A 25416-nucleotide genomic window follows, 5' to 3' on the forward strand; every position below is an offset into this window, starting at 1 on the left:
GACAATTTATATTTAACCAGATAAGCACTTGGACATTTAAATGCGTTGTATGTCGTATATTTAGAAATAAAATTTACTTGGCATTTTAAAAATATTTTTTAATTACAGTATGTTTTCTACCTTCTACTAACTCTTCAAAGCCTTTAAGCTATTTTCTCTGTTAAAAATGGCTTTATCTAAGTATGTATTTTTTATCATTGATTAAAATCGATTTGGAATGCTTGGAAATTGGCTGAAATCGTTTCCGTTTCCATGTACCAGTCGGCCATGATATGAGAATCAACCCACCCCAAAATCGCAACACCAATCAGCCACTGAGTTCAACAGTCTTCGAACCCATTCTGCCGGTTTGAATGCCAGGATCGTATCAGTTGGCAGATAGAACAAACTTTTATGCGCTTGTTAACAAAAGCGTGAAATTCAATGCCCGGGACGAGCTGAAGAGTATAAAAAAAATAAAAGAAAAATTTACGACACTGCGAATTAAACTTGATTTTTATTTAAATAAATTGCATTTTATATTCCGCCTTATCCTGCGCCCCCGTGGCTGCGGCAATAATAAGCAGGCAACGCTCATAATTTGCACCGGAATTCGATGATAATGCTGGCGGATAATGGGGATTCGGGAGTGGGAGTGTGTGTACTTTCCCCAGGATAAGGCAGGATGTGGCAGGATCGGGCAGACCGAGTGACTGACTGGCGACGGTTTGGTGGCTGCTTTATGCATTTTTATTTATTACAGCGCCAGGAAATGTTTGTTGATTTTCCGCTGCTCGGTTGCCACAATAAAAATCCACGCCAGCCAGAAATTATTTTCTAGACGAACGCGCCCTGCTTAAATCGCATAAAAATGAGCAGGCGAAAAAATACTTCAAATCGTATAGAATTCTTTTTTTTATACGAGTATATCATTAAAAACGGAAATGTTGTGCGTCGCAATGAAACGTAAACGTTTTTAAAGGATCCAAGTGAAACGAATTGATAGCGTTCTATTCTAAAAGCTTAATAATAAGTTCGAAGTTGAAAAGTCTTCGTAAATTAAACTTTCTTAAGAAATCCCTGATCAAATTAGAGTTAGCTATCTGTTTGATTGAATTATTAAATGAGGCATACTTTACAGATAGAAATACCTGTACTTTTTTGGCAAGTACAGAAGCTTAACTGAGTTCAGCACGACTAAGTAATCCATCAAAAATAAAAAATACACAAGAGACTAGAATAAGCGGAATGTACCTACATTAATACCTAACTTTATTGACAAACGTATTGGCTAAGTGACAAACTGTTGGCTAGCCTCAATCTAAAGCTTTAGCTCTACATAGATAGGGTTCAACGGTATGCAGGGTGATCACAAAGTTGAGCTTCAACTTCGCCTGTCGCTCGCCAAGAGGCTCGAACAGGAAGTTCCTCAGCAGGTGGGCTAGCACCATTTTGAGCATGACCATTGCATAGCGCTGGCCCATGCAACTCCGCGCCCCCGCCATAAAGGGTATAAAAGTGGTGGCCTCAATTTTGGGCTCCGCTCCAATCGCCCAGCGATCTGGCTTGAAGACCATGGGATCTGGAAAGAAGTCCTTGCAGCGTCCCATGTAAATTGGTGAAATGATTACATCGCTACCCTTCGGTATGAAGAAGTCATCTAGAAAGGTTAAAATATTTATATATAACTAGGAATAAATAACAATGTGTTCTTACTAATTGTGCAATTGGCTGTGGCTTTTCTGGCAGTGAGTGGACCTGAAGGATACATCCGCAGTGTTTCCTTTATACACGCCTCCAGGAACTCCATTTCGCGCACCTGCTCTATGGTGATGGGTTCACTTTTGTCCTTGCCGCATACCGACCACACCTCCTCGCGGCATCGCTGCTGGTGCTCCGGATGAAGAGTCATGTTATACATGAAAAAGTTGAGGGTGGTGGCCGTGAGATCGAAGCCCCCAAATATGATGGTGTCCACTTCCTCGCGTATATCCTTGACTGTCAAAGGCTTGCCATCGGGACCCTTGGACAGTAGCAAGGTGTCCAGAAAGCAAAGGGTCCGCTTCACTCCGTCCAATTCCGCATCATTACTCTGGTAGTTGCGATTCTCCGCATCCTGGTTGATTTCATCAATACGTTTCTGGATAATGCCCTCTGTGAATCCGTGAAGCGTTTTTATCAGCTCCTGCTCTCGCTTATAATGCGATGTGCGTTTGAAAATAAACGAGTTGCGGTAGAAGATGTTCTTCAGTCGCTTATCGATGATCACAAGGATTCTGTAAGCAAACGAAGATATATATTATCAATTTTAATAACTATATAAAGCAACTTTTAACTTGTAACTTGTATTTTTTCTACAGTAAGTTTTTTTTCCAAGTAAGTTAATAAAAAAGCTCTGACTAATAAACAATAAACCTATCTATCATGGGTTACGAAATTTTTATTGAACAAGCGTGTTAGATGAGTCTTTTATATCCTCTCAAGTGTTTGTTTTGTTTAATTAATGTGCGAAAATTTTATGATTCATCACATCATAGTTGCTGATTAAAAACAAACTAAGTTGTCTCCAAGGGACGTTAGACGTTACACGTGTAGTTTACTTACGATTTAACAGCATCTAGGTAGTCCGAATTGGCGCTCGACTGGGAACCCACAGAGACTCCGAGGGCCGTTTCACAAATAGTGTCCAAAGTGAAGCAGCTGATCAGTTGAAGAAAGTCAATTTGATCCCCGGACTCGGCAAATTTAGCGACATTCGTCAGAAGAATCCTCGACTGTTTCTCAAAGACAGCAACAAACTGTTTGATCATCGTGTAGTTGAATGCCGGCATTACGATCTTCCGGCGATGGGACCACTTCTCGAATCCACTGGTGAAGAGGCCCTCGCAGAGCCAGTTCTCGAAGACCCGATAGTCGTTGGTCTTCTGCAACAGCTGCTGGGCACTGCACAGAGCCTGTATATCCTTGGGATTGCAGTCCACGAGGTAGAGCTTGGTGCCCATCCACAGTTTTGCGCGGTGATCGTGCAGATGCTCGTTGATCATTTCGGTGGCACGTCGAAGTGGATGCGGGCCCACCAATTTGGCTAGGATGTGCAGATGGCCAATGAATGGCAGGGCCGGTGGGGCTGGCCAATTGTGGGTGAGCCGGTCGATCCTGCTCTGCCGCTCGAAGACATAGAGCAGGTATAGGGACAACGCGACCAACAGCAATCCGAATCCCAGCCAGAACATTGCGACGGACGTTCTAAAGAGCAACTGCCTCGTTGCAGCGTCGCATCAAGCGTTTTAAGCGGAACACAGACGCAGAGATCAGACGGTTACTAAAGGGTCACCGGACCCAAGGGTCATAAAAGTTGGGTAACAAGCGAATTTACACAAGAAAAAAACCGAATCGGTGCACGGTGTATAAATTTAAAAAATAGTGTACAGCGACATATTTCACACAAGCTGTCATTTACTAGTCACAGTGAAATGTGATTATTAATTTGATTTTTTATTTTTGATATTATTTGCGGTCTACATGATTAATTATCACATAAAAGCACTCAATGTGCATTTTATGTATTTTATTTTAACACCATTCTATTTCAATTTATAAACACACCTTTTAAAAGGATAAATATCAATAGAATAAAATCATTTGACTCTAATAGGATTAGTCATTCACAGTAGTACAGTCGATGTATTTGATTTGTATTTATTTTTCATCTTTTTTTTGAGTGCACAAACTAAACGATCTTAAATATTCTGCACTGGCTTAGTATTGTGCAAAAGCGCCGCGATTAAGAGCAACTGTCGGGTCGACTGCGTTATTAACACTGCGCATATTTATTTATACGAATTTCTTACACCCCAATCCCAATATGTATATTATAAGCGTATTCAAATGGATGTGGAAGCGAAATTGAAGTGACTCTTTTTGCTCGCCCCCAGTCGCTTAAGTACTTAACATCGGGCATCGGAGATGTAAACAATACGTTGTGAATCGGAATCGTAGATTTCTAAGTCGGATTCGCAATGCTCTAGAATAGCAGTGAAAGGTTCTTCAAATCTTCGCTATTCTTTCGAAATTCATATTATGCATTTGCTACTTCTAACTTTAAAGTTTTAGTATAAGCCACTAAAGTGTTCCAATTACTGCAGTCGTATAAGAATATCACTAGATGAAATATGAAGATCATAGAATCAAGTAATTGGAAATTTCAGCTAAACCATTTTAGTATATTTTTCACGGTAACCAATTGTATAACAAAACTTCGAAAAAACCAAAATACTTTTGAATATATTGACTCTTGTTTCCATTGTAAAAGTTAACCTTTTAAAGTTTTTTTTTTACTACATCTAACTAAGTAGTAACATCTCTGAACTCAAGATTCGTCGTGCTAAAATTCGCAAGCAAATACACTTCAATTTCATCGATGCTGCGGGCTATTACCTTTTCGTTTAATTTGCTGAATTATAATTTCGATTGTACTTTTGTCGGTTGCATACCAATTTCATAAAGCTCATAAAACTTGACGAATTATTGAGCTGCGACCACCCAGTTATGTGTATACGTGGTGAGAAATTGTGATTTTAATTTCCTAAAATGTTATAAACAAAGATAAAAGAATTTAGCTTACTGAAATAACATTTTCTGGGAATAACGAAGTAGGCGGACCAGGATATTGAACAGTTTCCTACCACAAAAATGGTAATAAAGATAAATACTTGGAAATATGCCAATAAAAAAATATCACAACAAATACAGTTAACGAACATGAAGTGAATATTTATTGAATGAAAGTTTTGAATTGAAAAAAATTACAATTATCTGAGTCATCAGCAAAGAACAAACAAAACTGTACGATTAACTCACTTTAACTCCCCTCAATTAATGGGTAAACAGTGTGTCATATTTCTCAATTATATAATATCTGTTTTATTTTCAGTATTACGCATAGAATACACATTCATTAAAATTCGCTCTACAGTTATGGGAACTTTATTGTGATTGTCATTTAATACACTCTTCAGGAGTTTGTGTTGTTGGTTTTCCTCTCGACCAACTGCCATTCAATTCAAATATACAAATAGTGACAGGTACAATAACTAAGGTAGTTCCCCTGCCCACGCTTACACTAATTAACACGAAAAAAGTTATCTGCCGACAAAATACACAATAAAAGAACAAGAGTAATTGTAATTAAAGCGGATGGGTCTGGGCTGCAATTAATATTCGCTGGTCAACATTTTATACAAAAATAATTCATCCTTCACTTCGCTACTCGTGTACATACATATGTGTATGTTTCAGTTCCCTTCTCTTCCGGCGTTTCAGAAATTTTTATTTAAATAAGAGGACATTGAATGACATGCGTATGATTTTAATTAAAATTATTTTAGTAGGCTCAGCTTTCAGTAGTCACGAAAGTGTGTATAACAAATGAGTAAACAAACTTTTATCCATTGTTTATTTACTATAAACTTATTAAAAAAAGTACGTTAAACATAGTTTCAGCGAAGAAATAAATACTTAACAATGAACTAAGCAACTACTTAAGTTCCGAATATTAAATAAACGGTATTTATTTACTATTTAGTTTAGAGCTGTGCAGCATTAGTATGTTGCAAGTATTTTAGTTCTCATAAGAAAAGGAAAAAATGTGCAGCATACCTTTAGGTTCATTAACGCAGTTGTGTTGATGTTATAATAAGATGTGAAATTAGGTTAAAATTCTAGCACTAAATACTAAATACTTTAAAATTTCAAAAACATAGTGCTATGTCATTCAAATATTTCATGCCCCTTGCGTCTATACAAATTCAATTCAATGCCTCCGCATAATCGCGGATGCCACTCAATGCCACTAATCGGAACTAACTGGACAAAGCACGACAATAACCCTTTGAAGTCGAGGCGAAGCCCAACAATTGCGTTCGCGTAAATTCCTTATCTAATGGACGCCAATAAACAGTGATCCCCCTCCGCACGCGAACAGGACGCCTGTGCACACATATGAGGACATAATGCAGTTATGCACCTGACAGGACCAAGAACATTGTCTCACATCGAAATTAAAAGTGATGCGTGGCCACGAAAGGAGGTGAGTCGAGAAAGGGGTTTCATCGGTTTGCTGGAAGTTGGGATAGGGCTGTGCAAACTAATTTGAATTTATGCAGCACAGTGTTGGTCATGCGTTGAGTACTCTTCGCATTCGTATATACTTCTATGGTTACAAGCCTCATAACATTTTGTACTTCAAAACACGAATCCCATCATACTTAAATAGGAAATGCAGAATCCACTTGGCTTATTCTATTTTAAATATTTTGTATTATTTACTTTTATCAAGTTATAAGAGACTTGCGGCTAGAGTATTTGACTATCGAGTGCTGGGGAACTCGACGTTCCCTCATCATTGTTGTTTGTGGGCATCGGTGTTCTGTAATTAAACTGCAAATTATCAGCCACGACACACACACATGCCCTCGACCACTCTCAACTGAGGCATTCCCACCCACCCACTTGCACCACATAATTATGCAGACATTTCCAAGTCGAGGACGAGGGAGCGCTGGATGGGCCAGGAGGCCGTGGAAGGGACCGCCCAGCTGTCACTTTGTGTTCTGCTTTTGTGTAAAATTTAATTTGGCTACATTTAATTATTGTTTATGTAAGGCTTGTCCATGTCGCTGTCGCTGCCATCCAATATTGTCATATTATAAACAACGATAATTTGCCAAATGCGAGGCGATTGGCTAATAGATATCTGCCAGTATCTCCATCTCTCAGCAAAGGTGAGCCGAGCAAAGCCCAAAGGGCAACCGCAAGTGGGCGAAGGATTACACCTTAAAAAATTTTAACTTTTGTTAATATGTAAGAAAAGTATTTAGCGAAATGTATTTAAGCACAGGGAACTAAATATAATTATACATATGAAAGAGTAATAATTTATATGTATTATATTAGATTGACACATATGTTTCTTAACATTTTTTGTCTTCTTTGGTCTTTAAGCACGTTTAATTTCTTTGAAAAATAACACTAAAATAATTGCATTTAAATCGTTTTTACAGTGTAGAATTCGCGCACTAATCGCATGTTGTGTCAACATTAATCGCATCAAATTTAATTTCACAATTAAATGCAAAGACGCGACGCGTTTAGCATAAATTAGGCGGGCTGTAAATGGAAGCCGCGGGCGGTGTCTTTCACTTCCGCTCCTGCTCCTGCGGTCTGCGTTCATTTTTTCGAGGCGTTTGAGGCGGTTTCAGCCGAGACCGCCCATCCTGAGGAAGTTAAAAACGAGACTCGACGGCTGCTTCCGTTTCCGTTTCTCTGGCAGGGTTGGGATCTTCAATCGGTTGGTGTTACGTGCGTATTTATTGCTTCAACTTAATTTAATTGACAGCCCAATCTAAGGCTTCATTAAGCTCGGGGAATTAAATGTCTTTCATTAGCGAATGTTGATTCAATTAAATCACTCTGGCTCTTCAAAGTCATTAAAATAGCATGCATATATAACAATACATAAGCCTTGAAAGCACATTGTTGTCTTTAGTAATCAATAAGTTTTAAATTTGTCTACTTGCATGTATATTTATTATTTTTCAATGGCTATTATTCTTTAAACAATTCCTAGGATGACGAATTTTCTCTTTTTATGTACCATATGGGTGTCGGAGCTAGTTATATGGTAAATAAATACGAAATTGAAGTCTCCAAACCATGAGCTGATCGATTCAATCAACTTTCATAAAAGCTATTGTTGTATCTTCATTGTCAGTACAGCAGTGAACCAGATTTGAGTCGCGCTCTATTAAGAACTAGTCTCTATATGTTCCTATTCATAAATATCTGTCGGGTTTAACTAGGTGAATATATGTCAATCTTAGAATAATCGTGTAAAGAAAAAGAACTCAGAATATGCGTGTAATCCCCAACTCGTTTTATTAAAATAAAATAACCAAAATTACGCAATAATTTTGAAGTTTTAATTGCACAAACCATTCTCAAAACCCGTTTAGCTCGACTAAATTCACATGCGGTACTAAGGCTCAAACTATTCAATCTTGACTTTTATCCCGATCAAAATGATGTGCCAACATTTCGCATTTGGCCGAAGAAACCTTAAACTTAATCGGCCCATCAGACCCAAAGGTGTTTGGCGGCATTAATGAAGTAAAATAATAATTTTAAATTACCTTTTTTTTAAGCCCCATGCTTGGCTGCTCCGCCAGTGTTGAAGTCTCTTTTTTTCTCTCTTTCCAAGTCGGGCTTGTATGGCGTTTTCGATGTTTAACCTTCGAGGCGCAAACTGTTTTTTATAAACGAGTACTTACTTATGTACGTATTTCGTTCCACATACTCTTTTTGATAGTAAAGCTGATGACTTGTAAGAATCGATATTGTCCATGAAGAAATACGCAAATTGCGTTAAACTACTTTACCATATAACATTATTTTCTAAATAGTTTTTAAGATTTTATTTGCCTTTGCAAAATTTTATATGTTATTTTATCCAGCTTTCAGTTCACTTTGCGCTAACCTTATTAGGGTATTCAATAGTCTACCAACTGCATTTCATTTAACTGTGTTGTTTTTTGGACAGGGCGTCGTTGCAACTGAAGGACAGCGGCAACTGCAATTTGAAGGCAAGCAAAACAAATGAATTCTGGGAGCCGAAGTCAGAGCGGGGTGAATACTTTTTGCAGCTGTTCTGAGCGAAGTTCCCAGTGGCACAGACAACTCTCAATTACCCCTTACTTGAAGCCTCCACTTGCTAGCTCCATTTTTTGGTGTTGCACTGGGAACAAACTGGGCCTGAAATCTCTAAAGAGTAGTGTTATTCAGTTACAATCTTTTTATTGTAATCGTATTTTACGCTAATTTTTCATTTTAATTTTTTAATATTTTTTAATTGTTTTTAAATTTTATTATTGTTTTCCAAAGTATTTCTTTTGTGTAATTCAAGTGATAACTTAGCCATTTTGGTTATATATGTATACATATAATAATTTTGGTCAGTGGGCCCTCTTTCGTTCTCACTTGGCAATTAGTTTTGGGTAGTTGGTCAACCTCAAGATTTGCAGTTAGCAGTGGCAGTTGCCTCGACTTCTCGACGGTTGCACTGCGCTTGACTGCAATTTGGCCAAGTTAAGCTGGGGAAAAAGTTGTCGCTGTTCTTGTTGTTACCTTTAATTTGAGTACGTTTCGGTGTTGGTTTTTATCGTGTTTTTTTGGGTGATTGTTGGCCACGGCTAAGTCACGTTCCGATTGCACATTTATCGCATTCAACTTGCAGTCCGGTTGCTTAAGTTTCTTGGCCAAAAAGTCTCTCTCCTTTTTTTGGCCATTGCAACATTTGACTGCCTGACATATACTGACAGTCGGCAGGGTCAGGTGGGCTTTTTTTTTACTTATTATATGTAATGTGTTTACTGCGTTGCATCGTGAGCGCAATCATAAATCTGTCAGCCACCCGATGACCTTTCTACCTGTTCGATAAGCACTCAATTTGCAGCTGTCCTGGCCATTGTAAATCAATAAAACCAGAGGAAGTCCCCGAAATGTTTACAGGTCCACTAAGTGGCCTACGTGACGGGCACGCGACTGACTTTCATCAGTCCATTAGTAAAGAATTTGGCTTTTATGGTTGGTTATTCGTGGGTGAAGGGATTTTTGAATACCTTCTATGCCCACCAAATTCTTGATGATTATATTCCTTCGAAAAACATATGCACAAACAATTTTTGAATGTACCTAAAGTACTTGACGATCCCCAAAAATATAAAAGAGTCATAGTCGTCTAATTATAAATGAACACATGTTGTGCATACTTTTGTATGGAAATATGAGAGGTATCAGCAAATGTTCCAAGTAAGAAAAGGTTTTTTTCAAGGCAAGAGAATAATATTAAGTAAATATGTTTAAAGTTAATTTAAACTTGAAATAAATAAAATTATTTAAAGGAAACTATTTTTAAGAATTATGGTACTAAATCAGAATTTTATAAAAATCTTTCAAATTTTTTTAGATAAAAGGGACTATCATCTTATGTTATTAAATGTTAAATGGTTAACTTTTTTTATTTACAAAACCCGCACGTGGAGGATTGTATCTTTCGGTATTTTCTCTCCAGCAACTCGAGGAATTTCATTACCCAGTTCGCCAAACTAAGTTGGCCATAATTCCCCATCTGGGGTCATTAGCACGGTCGGGTAATCGAACCTGTGAGCCCACTTTAGTATATGTAACTATGTTAGTACGTGAGCAAGTAAGTGACTTGTGCGCTTAATCAAACCTTTTTTCATCAAATGATGGACAGCTGTGGTTGCGACTGCCCGCAGACAATTAACACGAGCGAATACGGTACAGTGGGTGCTAAACATCTGCGAACAGGCAGGTACTCCTCTCCGATAAGTTTCCATTTCTCGGAGTATTTTCGAGAGCCTCTCTGAGTAACAGCTGTACCTGAGCCTAAGCATTGCTTGATCCGACTCTCCGGCTCTTTGCGCTCCCTCTCCCGACCAGCTGATCGTTTGGGCCCAGCTTTAGTGTTATATCTTGGACCCGCTTCAGTTCAGTGGCATCGCAACTTTTGGCCGAATCGGACGTACCGCTGCTTATCGTCGCTTTATCTTAGGACCTGTGGCTTTCGCGTGTGTTACCTGTATCTGTATTTTGGTTTTACAGTTACTAACGAGTTATGTGCGCTTGAATGCCAAATTTAATTGCCGCTCTTTGCATGTTCGTCAGCAACAATTTGAAAACGTTTTCGTGAAGCGATTAGGAAACTACTTTCGTTTTCCCCCCAACTTTCCATTTTCTTGCTCGTCGGCTTGCCATTGAAAATAGTTTCAAAACCCAGGTGCTAACAAACCAAAGCATAGATCATAAATTTGAAAGAAAAAAATCCCGAAAAAGTATAGAGTTGTGAAACGCGTGTGAATTGATACAGTTTTATATTATGGCTCTCATTGACACCGCCTGGCGTTGTCGCCTCATGATCTTCGTTATCGTCTCGCTGCTTCTTGTGGGCGATCTTTTTGGATACGGCGGCGGCATGAAGTCCAACCACCCCAATCCGCACTCGGTGCCATCGGCGGGCGGAGCGGTGCCGGGAGGTGCCCCAACGGGTCCGGCGGCTGCAGCGGCCAGCAAGTTCCAGACCAAAAATGCCGAAATCGACATAACTGAAGGTTAGTTTTGCCAACCATCCCGTCTTGTTTTTGGTGTTTTTTCATTTTGCCATATTACAATGACAAAATGTTTTACTCGCTTGTCTTGCCATTGTCAAATTATTTTGGGATTCAGTCATACAGTCGTCAAACGCGTTTAATTCTTTTTTTTTTTTGGGACTCAAATGATAAATACTTAAAATGTAAAATTTAAACATTCAATAGATTTATGTATATACTTATAAAATGTTACCTTTATTCCAACTCGGAACAATTACATTTATACATACTATTCATAAAGAATAATATTTGACGATACAAATTTTGAACAGTAATGTATGTTTACACTTGTAATAATATTGTTAAATTTTACCTACTTATTGTTTTCTTGTAACTAAACAATGTATTTTAAAACAATAATAGTTGGATGCGAAACTTCATATTTATTACTCAGTACATTAAGCAAATTAAAAGTGTTATACTAAACTAAAAATATTTTTAGAGCTTATATCGCACACTTGTCGAATGTACATATGTGGGCTTATCAAGGTTAATTTCGCTTTATAAATAATGGCTTACTTATACAATGCAGGTGGCACGTGTAAGCCTCGATTCGGGCTTAAATGTTTAATAACGCTTTTTGTTGGAGGCCTGGTAGGTGAAAACCGGAACTGAGCGAGGGGAGACTAATGTACGATTGTTTATTACACACGTGAAGCTGAGCTCTGAAAAGTTATTGAAGTCGATTAAAAAATACATTAGAGGCTTAATGCGTACGTCAACATTTTAAATACATCTACCATTTAGAATACATTCCTTAATTACGCTTTGAACACAAAAGAAGTTTGTACTTTGTGTTGCGCACTTTGTTAAAGAGAACTACATTAACTTCTAATGATGATGAGAATAGAACACATTTCTTGGTATATTGAACAATACTTTTCTAGGAAATGTTTTGACAATTTAAGTGCCCAAACATTTCCTATAGCTTTAAACTGTATAGCATAATAAACAGATACACCAGACGGCAAAAAAGTTTCCACAAACTACAAAAAAGTCATTACGATTTTTATGACCTAGCTTTTAAGGAAAGTGACTTCATTACTTCAGCACTTCATTTGAATTGCTGAAAACATGAACAGTATTTGCTGCTTAAATAAATGTAATATGCCTGACTTTAGGATTACATTTAGCTAAAACTGGGCATACTACATTTTTGCACAAAGGTCTGAAAATTATTCAAACTATTCATCACAGCCGAAGTTCATGTTCAAACCGATCGTTAAAGAGCTCTCAAAGGTGATTCGAATACACTTTTTCATCGCCCGACACTTTCTCGTTGATTTGCATACACAATATCAAGCCCTATCCGTATGACATAACATTTGGGCATTGCACAACCAAAGTCAAACAAAAGAAACCGGAAAAGATACTCAAACGAATGTGTGTAGAAACAATAAAACTTTAATGAAATCAAAGGAAAGTCCAGGGTTCAGTGTATAGGAACTTCAGATTTTGATGGATTGACTAGACATTTAAATTGACACTGCAATAAAATACATCAGCTTTCGTTCGTTTATACAAATATGTATTAAAGGTTTCAAGGTCTGTTTTCAGATTTCCCCATAATATATATTGGTACATATAATAGTTCTATAACATTTATAGAAAGTTTAAGCTGTAAATTCAAGGTGGCTTCAAGTTGAGACCTCTAGTTCAAGTGAAGTTGATTCCATTTACCAAATTTTTATAGTATAATATACTAATTAAGCCAAACCACTTCACAGTTCATTGGAAGTTGGCATTTCTTTTGTGTTTCTTGCAGTGAAAGTGGAAAAATGCCAGGCAAATAAACTTGACGTAATAAAACTCCAAGCGAACAACGAGTTTTCGCTTTGCATGTCGAAAGAGGGCATTCAATTGCATCGCAACTTTCCCAGAGCGCAGCAGTTCATTAGCGTGGGCCAAGTCCAAAAGTTGGGCCAAGAATAGGGTTTTCTCTCAATATTCCAGTTTCATAAGCGGTGTCTAGACAAAGTGAATATTTCTACGCTAAGTTCAGTATTCTAGCTTGTTCACTCGAACAGGAAGTGATGAAAACTTGACTTGTTTGTGACATTTAATTTATCGAACTAAGCCAAGTCGCTGGCTTGGGCTTGGGAAATATTCTGCCATATGTCCGATCACAACCGGTTCCGCTTCCAGACGTAATCCATTCCAACTGAAGAAGTTGCTTGAGCTAGTAACGAGTTCAACGGAAACGGAGAGTGAGTTCATATCTATGATCTTTGGTGTTTGAACGTTAATCGCTTGTAAATGCTATTCAAGATGTATCACGTGCCCTTCCAATCTTACCATAGCCGGTGTAAATTATCTGAATTGACAATTTTGGTTTCTTTCCACGTCTTTCTACGCTCTTGGCCACAAACAAAATATAAAAAGAATGAAAAACACATTGCTGCAACCTTTAGCTGATGAATGCAGTGCGTGATAAACATGTCGAGCTAGCACTTCAATTCGCATTTATTTCCATTCAATTACGTGCACTTGGAAAGCAAATCGATTCCAACTGAAGAGACACCTTAATTGACTTTATATATCTGTGGTAGCGCTGTATAATCTGAATTTGTAGCATTTTAGAGGACTATAAAAATTCCAAAGTATTTAATAATCAGTAGATTAAAATATGCATTTTATGTTCTTGAAAATAACATATGACTTTAAACCTGTAAAGTAAATATGATTTCATTCAAAAACATTATAAAGAGAATTTATTATTATAAGAAATATATTTATTTATCCAGCTAACTCATGTCTGACTGCATTTTTTCGAAGCTAAATTTTCACTAGCACGTTTTTAATACGAAACAGATTCAATTTGGATTTTTACACTTCAATAAGGTTTGCATCGGTTCCGCATTCAAAGTTCAAATCCGACAAAACCAGCCGCCTTAGTTGGTAGTAGCATAATGACTATTCGACTGAAGACCATAATTAATAAAACTGAGCGTTGAATGACTGAACAAATATGCAAAGTAAAGTTCAACGCATTGACTTGGCCTTGTTCGGGGCATAGGAATCGTTTATAAAGTGTTGGAGATGTATTCGCAACAGATGACCGACCCCATATAGCCAAATAAATATTTGGCTTACTCACCGCTGTGCACTCGAAAAAAAAAAAATTAAACAGATACTCGCTTTGTTTATACGCTTTCCACACTCTCAATTTCTACCTATACATATTTACCCACCTGCATATTTGCTCAATTGTTCACAATTTGTTGCCTTTTGTTGACAAAATGTTCTAAGCCATCTTATTAGTCATTGTTTGGTTTTAGCCTCAGATTTGGCGACCTTGGAGTTGGGGTCTCCGATCTGGCTTCTTCCCAAGTATATTTCCTAACGATGTTGTGCGCAGTTCCCGAAATCTCAAGTCTTAATTTGAAAGCAGTTTGCTATGCAAATGAGCGCCAGCGAGTAAAACAAAAACCCAAATGCCAAATCGGATGGGGCCAGCCCCCTGATTAATACACCTACATACCTGACTTAATTGTTTTTATTTTTTTTTTATTTTTTAGAGCACGATTTCAATGAACTCTCAGCAGCAGCTCAATCCTTCAAGCCTGCAATGGCAGTGGTTACTGGGGCTAGTCTGAAGACCAAGTCCCAACTCACGGACACCATCAAGGAATCATGTCTGCCCAAGATGCTCTGCGAACTGGCCTCCAAGCCGGATTACCAACTCAGCGAAAAGGAGCGGGAACTGCTTAGACTGATCAGGTGAGTGGAAACACACTGAGGGAACATTAAAAAGCTATATATTTAGTTGGGAAAAATGTGAGCAAGTAATGAATAAACCAAAGATAAGTCCGAACAATTGTACATAAAGTTTAAATATTTGATTTGACAGGAATTGCTAATTTTCTGGTAATGCTTAAATGGCATTCCCAGTATTAAACGCGTTTATATGCATTTTTTAAGTTGATTAACTGTTTCTAAGCCAGCAAATAAATAAGCAAACACAACAAACTGAAATGTCAGCAAACACATGAATTTATGGATGTTTTAAGATGTTATTGAAACTGGTTTCTGATGACTTGCACAAAGTATACAGTAGCATTAGCATAAAATAATGTTAGTTTCAATAAATACTGCAGCTTGTTTAGAAAGGTTTAAGAGGTTAAAGTTTGTAGCACTTTTTTGGAGCTTTCCAGATATATAAGTTAAAATTAAATCGTTTAAATATATCTTAATTTTTATTTATGCCATGCCTGCGGTGGTATGGCTTAATTGAAATACCAAATAATATCTGTAGATTCTATGCCTTTCCATTTATATATTATATATATTAATTGAATAGATACGATTACGAACATTTGTCCGTTAAGTGCAACAAGTAGAACCAGTTCGAGCTGATCTACCAAACATTTGCATGCCAAGCGATTACGAAAGTATCCGAAACAGGTTTGAAAGGGTTTGAGTTTAGTATTCTACGATTGCAATCCATTTAATTTCTATTAACGCTGCTGCACACCACAATTATTTATACGGCGGGTGACTCATTACCTGAGCAAAGTGCAGCACTTAGGGAAACAAAAGCGCCAATTGGGTTAGCTAAATGCGGCAAATATCTGAGCCCGGTTAAGCCCATGGATCAGCAGTCGTAACCTACCTCAACTTCAGCTGTAACCTCGCACTTGAGACGAAGGTGAGGCGAAGCTAATGTAAAAGTCGGGCCAGCGTAGCTATATATGTAGAGTCGACTAAGTCAACAGCAAGGTGAATGGCTGAGGCATTCTAGAATCTAGATGTACGAAAAACTACTGAAAGCGAAACTTGAACAAACTCCGAGCGCACCGTCAAGCGAAGCGTGAAATTATAATGGCTTATTATAATATTTAACATTTGCTCAGTTGTGTTTCGGCTGCAGAGAAACTTCCGTCTAATGTGCCCATTATTTGCAGATCTCCAACAATGCCCTGGATGATGAACATGCCGCCCAGCAAATGGTATTTCGCGGCCCACATGGGCGAACTCATGCGTCACACTGGCGACAATCTCAGCGGACCGATGGGATGCGCCAATCTCTGGCCAAATTGCCCGATCAGCTCCAAGAAGCTGATGAAGCTCAGCTACAAAGTGAGGGTCTAGCCACTGGATCCGCACCTTAAGTATTAGAATGTAGGAGGCCCCCTCAACTTTTGTACCATATGTCTTCACCGTTCGATAAGCTTACCTTGTAAATTATCTTGTAAATTAGACCTAAGTCCCGACTTGACTGAAGTGACTGTAGAACTGTAACCTCTTGTATCTGTATCTTCTGGGCTACAAGACCTATGTAGCTTGTAATTACACATAGTACGTGTGACTAGTCACGATCCGATTTAGCGTTACGCCTAGTCGTTAGTTGGATGCTCCTGTAATTGTTAATAAATTACACTCTGGTGTGCAAACTCCCCAATTGTCTGCCTTAATCCATCTTAATTGTTGCCATCTCACCTTCGGGCGATTTGTGAAATGACTTCGATAAAAGCAAATTCGGGCTACCAAGTTCATAGGTGTGCGAGATTCGTAATTGCTAGGAAGCGATATCAACTTGCTGGCAATGAAATCTTATTTTTAGAAATTGTTATGCAATGGAAGGTTGCCTCCGTCATCAAATGTGGCCATCTACTATTGGAGATTTCTCGTTTGACTGGGTGGAGTTTAATTGGCCTAGTATAATGTGACTTAAAGCGGTACATCGCATGCCAAGTCTGATAGAAAATTAATTTTTAGAAATATGTTGATTAATATAAGCTGCGTGCAATTTTTGCAATAATTATGGCAGAAATAAAAATAAAGTAAGCTGAGTAAAAACCTATTCAATGTATTTTTGGGTGATACGATTACTATAAAATAGATATACTATATATCTGCAAACTGCACTTTGAAATGCATTTATTTATCTCAAAAATCTTAGTTAGATATTGGTTTTAAGATGGTTTATTGTATAAATCTATAAGGAAAGTAAGCATCAGTCAATAGTTATACATTATTACTTGTAGATAGTTCAAAATAATTAACCTTTGGGTTGATTATTATTAAAACAAAGCTTTTTAGTGCATACTTTCAGGCGCAGCTACAATTGTCTACCACACACCTTGAACGAAATATAAGCTTAAAACAAAGCTGAACATTTAAGTGCACACTTTATATGCAAATTCGATTACCTAAATGGCATTGTGCAAAAAAATTAGAATATAATTCGCTTTGTTTACAATTGTTTCTCTGACCAATTATTTATTCACAGCACAATTTCCACAAAAAAAAACGAATGTGGACATTCCGGTGAAATTGGCGAATTATGACAAACATATTGATGGCTGAATTAAAAAAAACTCTAGAAAGTAAACAAAAACAAGAAATTATTTTTAGATTTTTCGATTATTCATAAATCAGTCAGTGACACGAGGCAATAAATAAAGGAAACCACGGTGGGAGTGCGAATTGAAAATCGATTCCTAATTGAAATTCCAATTACATACGCGCTCAGTTTGGCAACAAATTTGGCCAGAAATTGCACAAGGAGTAAAACAATAAGAGTCAACAAATTCGTAATATCAAACAGAAATTGGGTCAGATTTGTTTAACTGTTTCAGCATTTTTGTTGTTACGCTAGTTGCGTGTTTCAGTGCGCAACTTTCATTGTTTGGCTTGGCCCAAATTTCATGTTTGGCTTAAACCCGGCTCAATTTCTGCTTTTGGCCCGACGTTTGACAAGTTGTTTGGCTTATGCAATCCATCAGGGGGGTGGCTTGGATTATGGGAGGAGCTGGTGCACCAGGTGCAATTGCATTGTCCCAGACTTCTGTCAGCGGCTGGTTTCTTTCTTTCTTTTCATAATTTCCGCATACTTGGCGCACCGAAAATGAAAGCAAATTTTTGGCACGAGCTGTTCACAAACGAAGTTTTAATACTCTATGGTACATCCGATATAAAATTATATAATAATCTTTTAGAAAAATATGCATTTTAATACACATATAATACAAAAATTAAATACTATTTTTAATACAAATAAAAATTTAAACAAATAAAGGATACGCAAATTGCAGGATTGAACGTTTTTCCTATACCTATTTAATAAATAATAATAATTTTTAATATTTCACTTTTTTTACATAGAAATCTCTTTTGTTGCCATTGGTACTTAAATGTTCAAGGAAAGAGTGTCGATTCACCATTTCGGCAAAACTGGAAAAACTCGAACACTTCCAACTACAAAAGTTGCATTTCCCAACCTACTTTTCTGCTGCACATCAAGAAATATCATAACCGTGGAGAAAATCAAATGTACGGTAGATGTGCACAAATGTAAGGCAAAATTTGCATCTGTTACGAGGGAAAATCACATTTTCCGTAGCGGTAGTTGGAGCGTTTACAATCCAAGTGCCGCTTGCGAGTGTTTACTGTGGATTGGGTTACGATTACGTAACTCCGGCGACGGCTACGTGATCTGGCCGAAGTGCTTTCAAACGGGTCCCGGCTACTTGGCCAACTGACTGATTGAACCACTCTTGGATGGACGATTGCCTCTAGTAAATTATTCTTATTACTGGAGGCCTCTTTGCATTTGCACAGTTATTCAAAGCGGATTTTCTTGATGCTGATTTGATTTCCTTACTTCACTTTTCTCTGGTTTGTTAACCTGGTCAAAGGCACGTGCTCCATGCCACCGATTGATAACCGATTTGGCAAACACGAGCATAGGCATTCAGCTAACTTCAATGCTGATAATTAACTGGGCCAACAAGGCAAGTGGTGAATGGTGGGATTGGCTAAGCGGTGTTAGATGTGCCCGTTTATTGTTGGAACTAGTTCAATTTTGAGTAAAAAAGTTTAAGTATTTAATAGATTTAAAATAATTAGGGACAAAATATTAAGCGATACTATTCCCCGCACCTACAAAAAATTCGTTCATTGATCCATAATTTAAATTCCTAATTTTAAAACCTAATATATATTATTTGGCTAAATAAATTCGCTCAGAACTAAACTTTCGACTGCATCTAACTCGGATTTGTTACACCTCACGTTTTCACCTGTTGTTGGTCGACCAGCTCAGCCCCTTGACCCTCAACCCAAGCCAATCCAAGCGAATCCAATTGCTCAAATCACTTGCTCGCCCATATAGGAAATCTGGCCATTTGTTCACCAGCGGCACCCGGCAACACCTCATCTAACGGAAATGAGGTAATTGATATGCAAGCCAAGCGCCAAGTCCAAAATAAAACCGCAGAAGTAAAGAGCGTGGAAGGAAATCCCGACTAGCCAAGTGCGAAATGCCCAGACATTAGCCTCAAAGATTTCATAACTTCTCATAATGGCCCAGACGACGAGAGAAGCAATATAGTCGCTCGACTTTGGGGACTCAAAAGAGAGGGAGAGAGCGTAGAGCCTAGGCTGCGCCCTCCGCTTGGTGGGTCTCACTTTCACTTACTGGTCTTTCTTCGGCTTCCGCACGAAACTTGGTCAAAATGCAAAACAAACTTGGCCAGCAAAAAAAACCGAAACAGGCAGGGTCGTTGAATTAAGGGGGTGGGAATAAATAACTTTAATAAGACGAATCCTTTACAAATAAAATGCTGAAATATTAATTTAATTCGACTATTCTTTGGATTCTGAAATCAATAGTATAATATAACATATGAATAAAGTTTAAGATTAACCTGATTCCTGATTACCCTTTTCGTGACCCATAGCAGGATTAAGAAAAAGAATTTTGCCAATATTAAATTTTCTCTACCCTCCTTCGAATTTTCCCACCGCCTCTGGTACCCAAAACCCACACAGGGGAGTGTGAGCTTTACACAACAAGTGATTTCTTGGGGCCTACACTTGAGGTTCGGCCAGCGACTGTCGGTCTCCGCTGCTCTTTGTTTACGTTTAAGTTGAAGTTAACGTATGCTTGTTTTTTATGCGGCGCTTTTGCGGCTTAAAGCGGCAGCAGGTCGCTTCAGTCAGTCCAAGACTTTAAGCGCACCAAGACGCCTGCCGCTCCACTCCAAAAAGCCGAGACTTTCGGAGACCCACACATACCCACAGTGGTGTTACGATATATTACCCAACAACAGTCGGCGACCATGAATCTGCGGTATATCTGCACTGTGGCTCTCGTGCCAACGCTCTGCGTGCTGCTGGTGCTTCTGCTGGAATTCGTGGAGGAGGGCCTGGCCCAGAATTCCGACCCCCTTTTCGAGCTTCCCGTCCAGCTGGTCGGCTTCCCCGTAATCGTGCTATCCGTCCGCCTGTCCCAGTTCGCCAAGAAGTTGGCCTACTCCCTCAGTCCCAGTAAGTTCGGCGCCCATCGCAATAAGCTCTTAATTTCTTCGCCCAATCGAGTGAAAGTTAAAATATTTTGTGCATAAATTAAGTGTTTTGCATTGTTTAAATCAGTGCAGGAATTCGGTGGGGAAATTTCCCAAATTAAGCAGTCAAATTGTTGTACGTCTCCTTTCCACTCGAGTGAGCTTCACCCATTTTAAATAATGCATCTTAAATAACTGAATGAAGTGAAGTGCATTGAAATAGTAATTATGGGTAAAACAATAAAGTGTGGCAAAATAACACTATATTTAAACAACATTTCCTATGCACAATTATCTTTTAAATGTTTTTTAATATCCCAACATTAAATCTATAATTCGACTGGAAAAGTTATCAGACTTGCTCGCTCGCATTGGGTTAATAAAGTATTAATGTTATTGATGCTAGATAATTTTTTAAAAAATATAATATAATACAATATAAAATTTTGGGAAACTTCTGGAGCAATTCCCTTAAGTTTGTTTAGTACCTAGCCTATTTTTTTCATTGATTGCTAAAGCAATGCGATTATCAAACACCATTCAAAAGTGTTTTTTATTAATTCACATTTGATAAAGAAATATCCTCTCTCCATACATAATATATGTATGTACAATGTAATAATTTATGTACCCTTTGGTACTTATAATGCAAAATGCAAATTGGTTGCTTCGTACATTTCACACTGTCCGTTTAGGCACACCAACCCATTTTTTAAATGCGGGTCTATTGCTGATTGTTGTGACTTGTTGCTCATTGCTCTGGACTGTAAAAACCTGATCTGCAAGTGCGATGACAAAAGCGGCTGCCAACCATCGTGGTCGTCCACTTAGCCGACTAAATGTGAAATGGGGTCAAGGCTGTCTGCAAGCCAGTGGCTTCAGCCATATAAATTGCCACTCCGCCGAGGCGGAAACCAAATATCAGTAAGAGATGTTGACAGCTAAGACGATACACTTTTGGCATGAGTAATCAGGGAAATACCCCCCGAAACTTCAAAAATTATCTGCACTTTTTGGATAACTTTTAAGCTCAGCGAAAGACAGATGGTAGAGGGGGAGACTAGTGAAATTATTTTAGTAGTTCAATAGCCTTTGATTTTCATAATAAGCTATAATTAATGTTTTTAAAGCCAAATAGATAATCTAGAGCCATGCAGGAGGCATACTAATTGGAGCTTCGTTTCTTTATGATAATATTTTTACAGGTGAAATTATCAAAAGGTTAATCAAATCGTTTAACCAAGTCTTAAGCAGTTGTTTCCTTTCATTTATCAATTAAGTTATGTTGCTCTATATCTTGAACTCGGGACTGCTAAACATAATATTTTATATGAGAATTCTTGAAAAATTTCAAAGAAATAAATGTGAATAAATGCGATTCTTTTTCAAACAGGTACATATAGATCTCGCACCAGAAGGGATACCGCACATCCTTTGGCTCTTGATGCTGAACTGGCCCAGAAACAGATCCTGGGTGAGTTCGGACCCCAAGCCTGCATCCTGGAGGAGCCGTGCCGTGTCCACGCCTCCAAATATTCAGGCAGTTCGGATGGCCGATTCCCTGATGGAAAAGCAAAGCCACATGCTGCCTGGTCGGAAGTGTTGAGGTAGGTTATAGATACAAAAAAGGCTAAGCTACTACTAACACAAAAGCTATTATAAATCAAACGCATGCAGCTATGGTGGTTGTTTTAAATATAATAATTGACATCCTTATGGCTTTCTGTATGATTATATACTTAGGAATAGCTCAATGCTCTAGTATTTTTGGTTGTTTAATTTTTTAGAATCTCTTTCTGAGCATGCACTAAAATCTTAAAATAGGGCAAGATCTCAAGTTCTTTAAGCTTGCCAATACAATTTAGTAACCTTGAATTCTTTAAGGATGTGATTCTCATTTACCATAATTTATCATACCCTTGTCTTAAGGAAATCCAAGAGGGTCCTGGCTGCAATCAGCGATTTCGAGTACTTTTCCCTATTCCTGCTGACTTTATGGCTCACTCACTCAACTCAAACTGGCTGTAACAACTTGAACTTCAGTTGGATTTGGTTCCTTTTCTGTTCTGCGATTGCATTTCTTATGGCCACGTTTGCAGTTTGGCGCTGCTGCAGTTGTCATTTGGCAAATGAATGGCTTGTTTTTAGCTAAAGCAAAATGTTTTCCAATCAATTTTTATATCTCCTTGTTGTCGCTGTCTCATCCTGGAGTTCGCAGTTTGCCCATTGTCATTGGCATTGCTAACTCATCTGTGCATAATTTAATGTATCCCAGGGTTTCCCAAGTTTAAAACTGCATGTCACGAGTTGGACTCCGACTTTGGATTTCAATTTGTAAGTTTACATAAATTTAGTTTGGCTTGCCAGTTCCTGATGAGTTGGTTGCCCTCGCAGCTTCCCATTGTCATGGTAATGCTGGAAGACATCAAGTTATTCTTCTCACCCGTCAAAAGTATCCAGATAACCCCTGCTAACTGCTGTGATTCATAATTAATGCGCTTGTCTCTGCAGCGTCTTCCTTGATTTTTTCATTGGGACTTTTCCGTAATAAAAGAAAGGAAGCTTGGCTGGTCAGTGGTAGTAAAACATTTTTATTGTTCCACCAGTTTTCCATTTAAAAATACTCGTATTTAAGGCGTACAGGACGCACAAAGGGCAGCTTAAAGAAAAGCTTCTTAGGAGGGCCCTTCGGCAGACGTGTCGTATGCGTAACATTTTCTTGTTTGGCCACTCTCCATTTATTCTATTTAATATTTTGTGATATCGCAAAAAGGTTTCCACATGCATCTGACACTTTCACACTTAATGTGCAAAAATGTTCACCCTTCATCCCATCATCGCCCAAAATGGACAAAAGTTGTTTGGCCAACGTGTCAAGAGCAAATATTCAAAATTATTTTTGAAATGTTCGTCTGTCTGAGCCCTCACCTTCATTCCTGACCTGACCCGACCTGAGTCTCAAACTGAGACTGGTTTTGGTTTTTGTTTAGTTTTCGTTGCGCTGCAAATGTAATTGGCATTAGAAGAAGTTCTCTGCAACTCGACGTGTTTTGTAATAATAAAATATGATTAAAGTTTTTGATTAAATTTATGAAAGTGCCCGGTGGGAAATGGCATGCCAATGCCGGCTTTCCTCCAGCTCTTGGTCAGTTTTCCACTTCTCTTTGTTGTTGCTACCCCGATTTTCCGGAGGGCAGCTGCAGATGTGTTTGTTACCGAGTTGATTAAATTATGCCACTGCAGACGTGTGAAATTTCAACTGTCCATGGGTCCGTAGGTGTGAAGCAAAGGGTTATGCGGCAGAATGGGATGTTATCACAAAGTAATCAGAAGGGTCCTGTCCAAAAAGGCTACATATGCAATTTTCTTCTGAATAGAGAAGGGAATACATATATTTGTGCACATTATAAATAACTGAGTTAGTTTCAAGAGATAAGTTTAATGGAGAAGAAGGCTAATTCATTTAGTATATATTGTCTTCTACAAAGCATTCTTGTGAATAACTATTTATATTTAAAAACCTACATTATGCTTCTATCAATTTACATTTAATTAAAAATTTAGATTGCATTTATATTTAGATTTCAAAATAAATTGTAAATATTCATATATACATAAAAAATCGATCAATGAAAGTAAAGCACGCAAGAATAGTGGCTTTAATCAACCGCAATTTTTTTCCCTGCTTGATACATACCGCCTCAACTCATTACCCCCTTATAAGCATCATCCACATCCCGACCATTATGCAAATAACCCAAGTGAAACCCACTCCCCACCAAACACATTTTGCATTGTGAAGGAAAACTCTTCCTTTGGGGCTGCTGTTGAAAATTGCTTTTGTTTTTAGTTCAGGGATGGAGCCTCTGTTGTTATGTGTGCATATTACCCACTTACTTATGAGTAATTATTTCTGTAATCCGCTTTCCGATTCCCCCCGCCCGGAACATGCAACACGGATATCCAACGGCCAACAGGAACTACAAAGTGCAATCGGGCGTCAGTGGGATGAAGCAATGGTACCTTCTATCCCTGTTCATCGGCGATGCTGTGCGGGATGTGCCCCTGTGCAAGCACCTGGCCAAAAGGATGCCCTGTCCAGGAGTCGGACCTCTGCCGGCGCCCCAACCGCGATGAAGATCTGGTCGGATGCGCCTCCTCAGGGGCATTTCGTATCGAGGAGGGAGGATGAGCATCCGGATGGAGTCCCCTTAGTCAGTCGCATCGGACATCTTTGTTAATCATCCATCTCTCGGCACTCACATCCAGCTGCCATGTGCTGTCCTTGTACATCCCATCATTTCGTTGTACTTTTAGTTGATTTTAAGGGTTTTAATTTAAACGAACGACCGCCAACAGACGTAGGCGCTTAGATTTATGAGTAAGCAAATAAATAAACAAACCAGTTGGAAAAAATCAACCCAAATTTGTGTGTTCCTATGCCGGGACATGTCTGGAGTCCCTCAATTTTCCGCTCGGACAATGCATTTCCCGTTCCCCATTTTTTCGCCGAGTAAAGAAGCGAAAATTGATACCCCAAAGAGCATGCAGCAAAAAATTCGGCCCGTCTGCAACACCACTCGCAATTTGTTGACGCAGGGCATTAAGATGCAGGGGAATGGGCTTTCCAATACCCTATAAATTGTGTGGATGCATCTGCATATACATAAAGGACAATTCCTTAAACTAAAGATATGTTGTCAATATATATGTACGAAAATCATTTAAAGTTGACGGTTGAAAAGTATTTTTTAAAACTTCTATTTTTAAACAGCAATATCTGAGGTTCCCCATTTCGAGTCCGTCAACAATCAGAATCCATCCTTTGAATTTAGCTACAATTTTGTTTTTGGCCAAGTACTATCTAGTCGTTGTTTTCCTTACTTTATTTGATTTGAAGTTTTCGTACTCCCCTATGCCCT

The 25416-nt window shown here is 38.4% G+C and overlaps 3 protein-coding genes across 3 annotated transcripts; 2 read left to right on the top strand and 1 right to left on the bottom strand.

Moving 5' to 3' along the window:
- Window positions 1-1206: 1206 nt before the first annotated feature.
- On the bottom strand, window positions 1207-3525 carry LOC117140819 (probable cytochrome P450 312a1). Its single transcript, XM_033303926.1, has 3 exons — window positions 2584-3525; window positions 1696-2255; window positions 1207-1639 (listed from the first exon to the last, which is right to left on the bottom strand). Exons 1-3 carry the CDS (start codon window positions 3210-3212, stop codon window positions 1296-1298), a joined length of 1533 nt encoding a protein of 510 aa, XP_033159817.1. The 5' UTR covers window positions 3213-3525; the 3' UTR covers window positions 1207-1295.
- Window positions 3526-10543: 7018 nt separating this feature from the next.
- On the top strand, window positions 10544-16605 carry LOC117141154. The gene is made up of 3 exons (XM_033304493.1): window positions 10544-11165; window positions 14723-14924; window positions 16109-16605. Exons 1-3 carry the CDS (start codon window positions 10934-10936, stop codon window positions 16293-16295), a joined length of 621 nt encoding a protein of 206 aa, XP_033160384.1. The 5' UTR covers window positions 10544-10933; the 3' UTR covers window positions 16296-16605.
- A 3553-nt stretch (window positions 16606-20158) lies between these two features.
- On the top strand, window positions 20159-24914 carry LOC117140161. The gene is made up of 3 exons (XM_033302934.1): window positions 20159-20477; window positions 21888-22101; window positions 24472-24914. The coding sequence occupies exons 1-3, from the start codon at window positions 20270-20272 to the stop codon at window positions 24629-24631; spliced, it is 582 nt and encodes a 193-aa protein (XP_033158825.1). The 5' UTR covers window positions 20159-20269; the 3' UTR covers window positions 24632-24914.
- Window positions 24915-25416: the final 502 nt, after the last annotated feature.

The sequence above is a fragment of the Drosophila mauritiana genome, chromosome 3L, assembly GCF_004382145.1.
Source record: "Drosophila mauritiana strain mau12 chromosome 3L, ASM438214v1, whole genome shotgun sequence".
In the NCBI taxonomy this organism is placed as follows: domain Eukaryota; kingdom Metazoa; phylum Arthropoda; class Insecta; order Diptera; family Drosophilidae; genus Drosophila; species Drosophila mauritiana.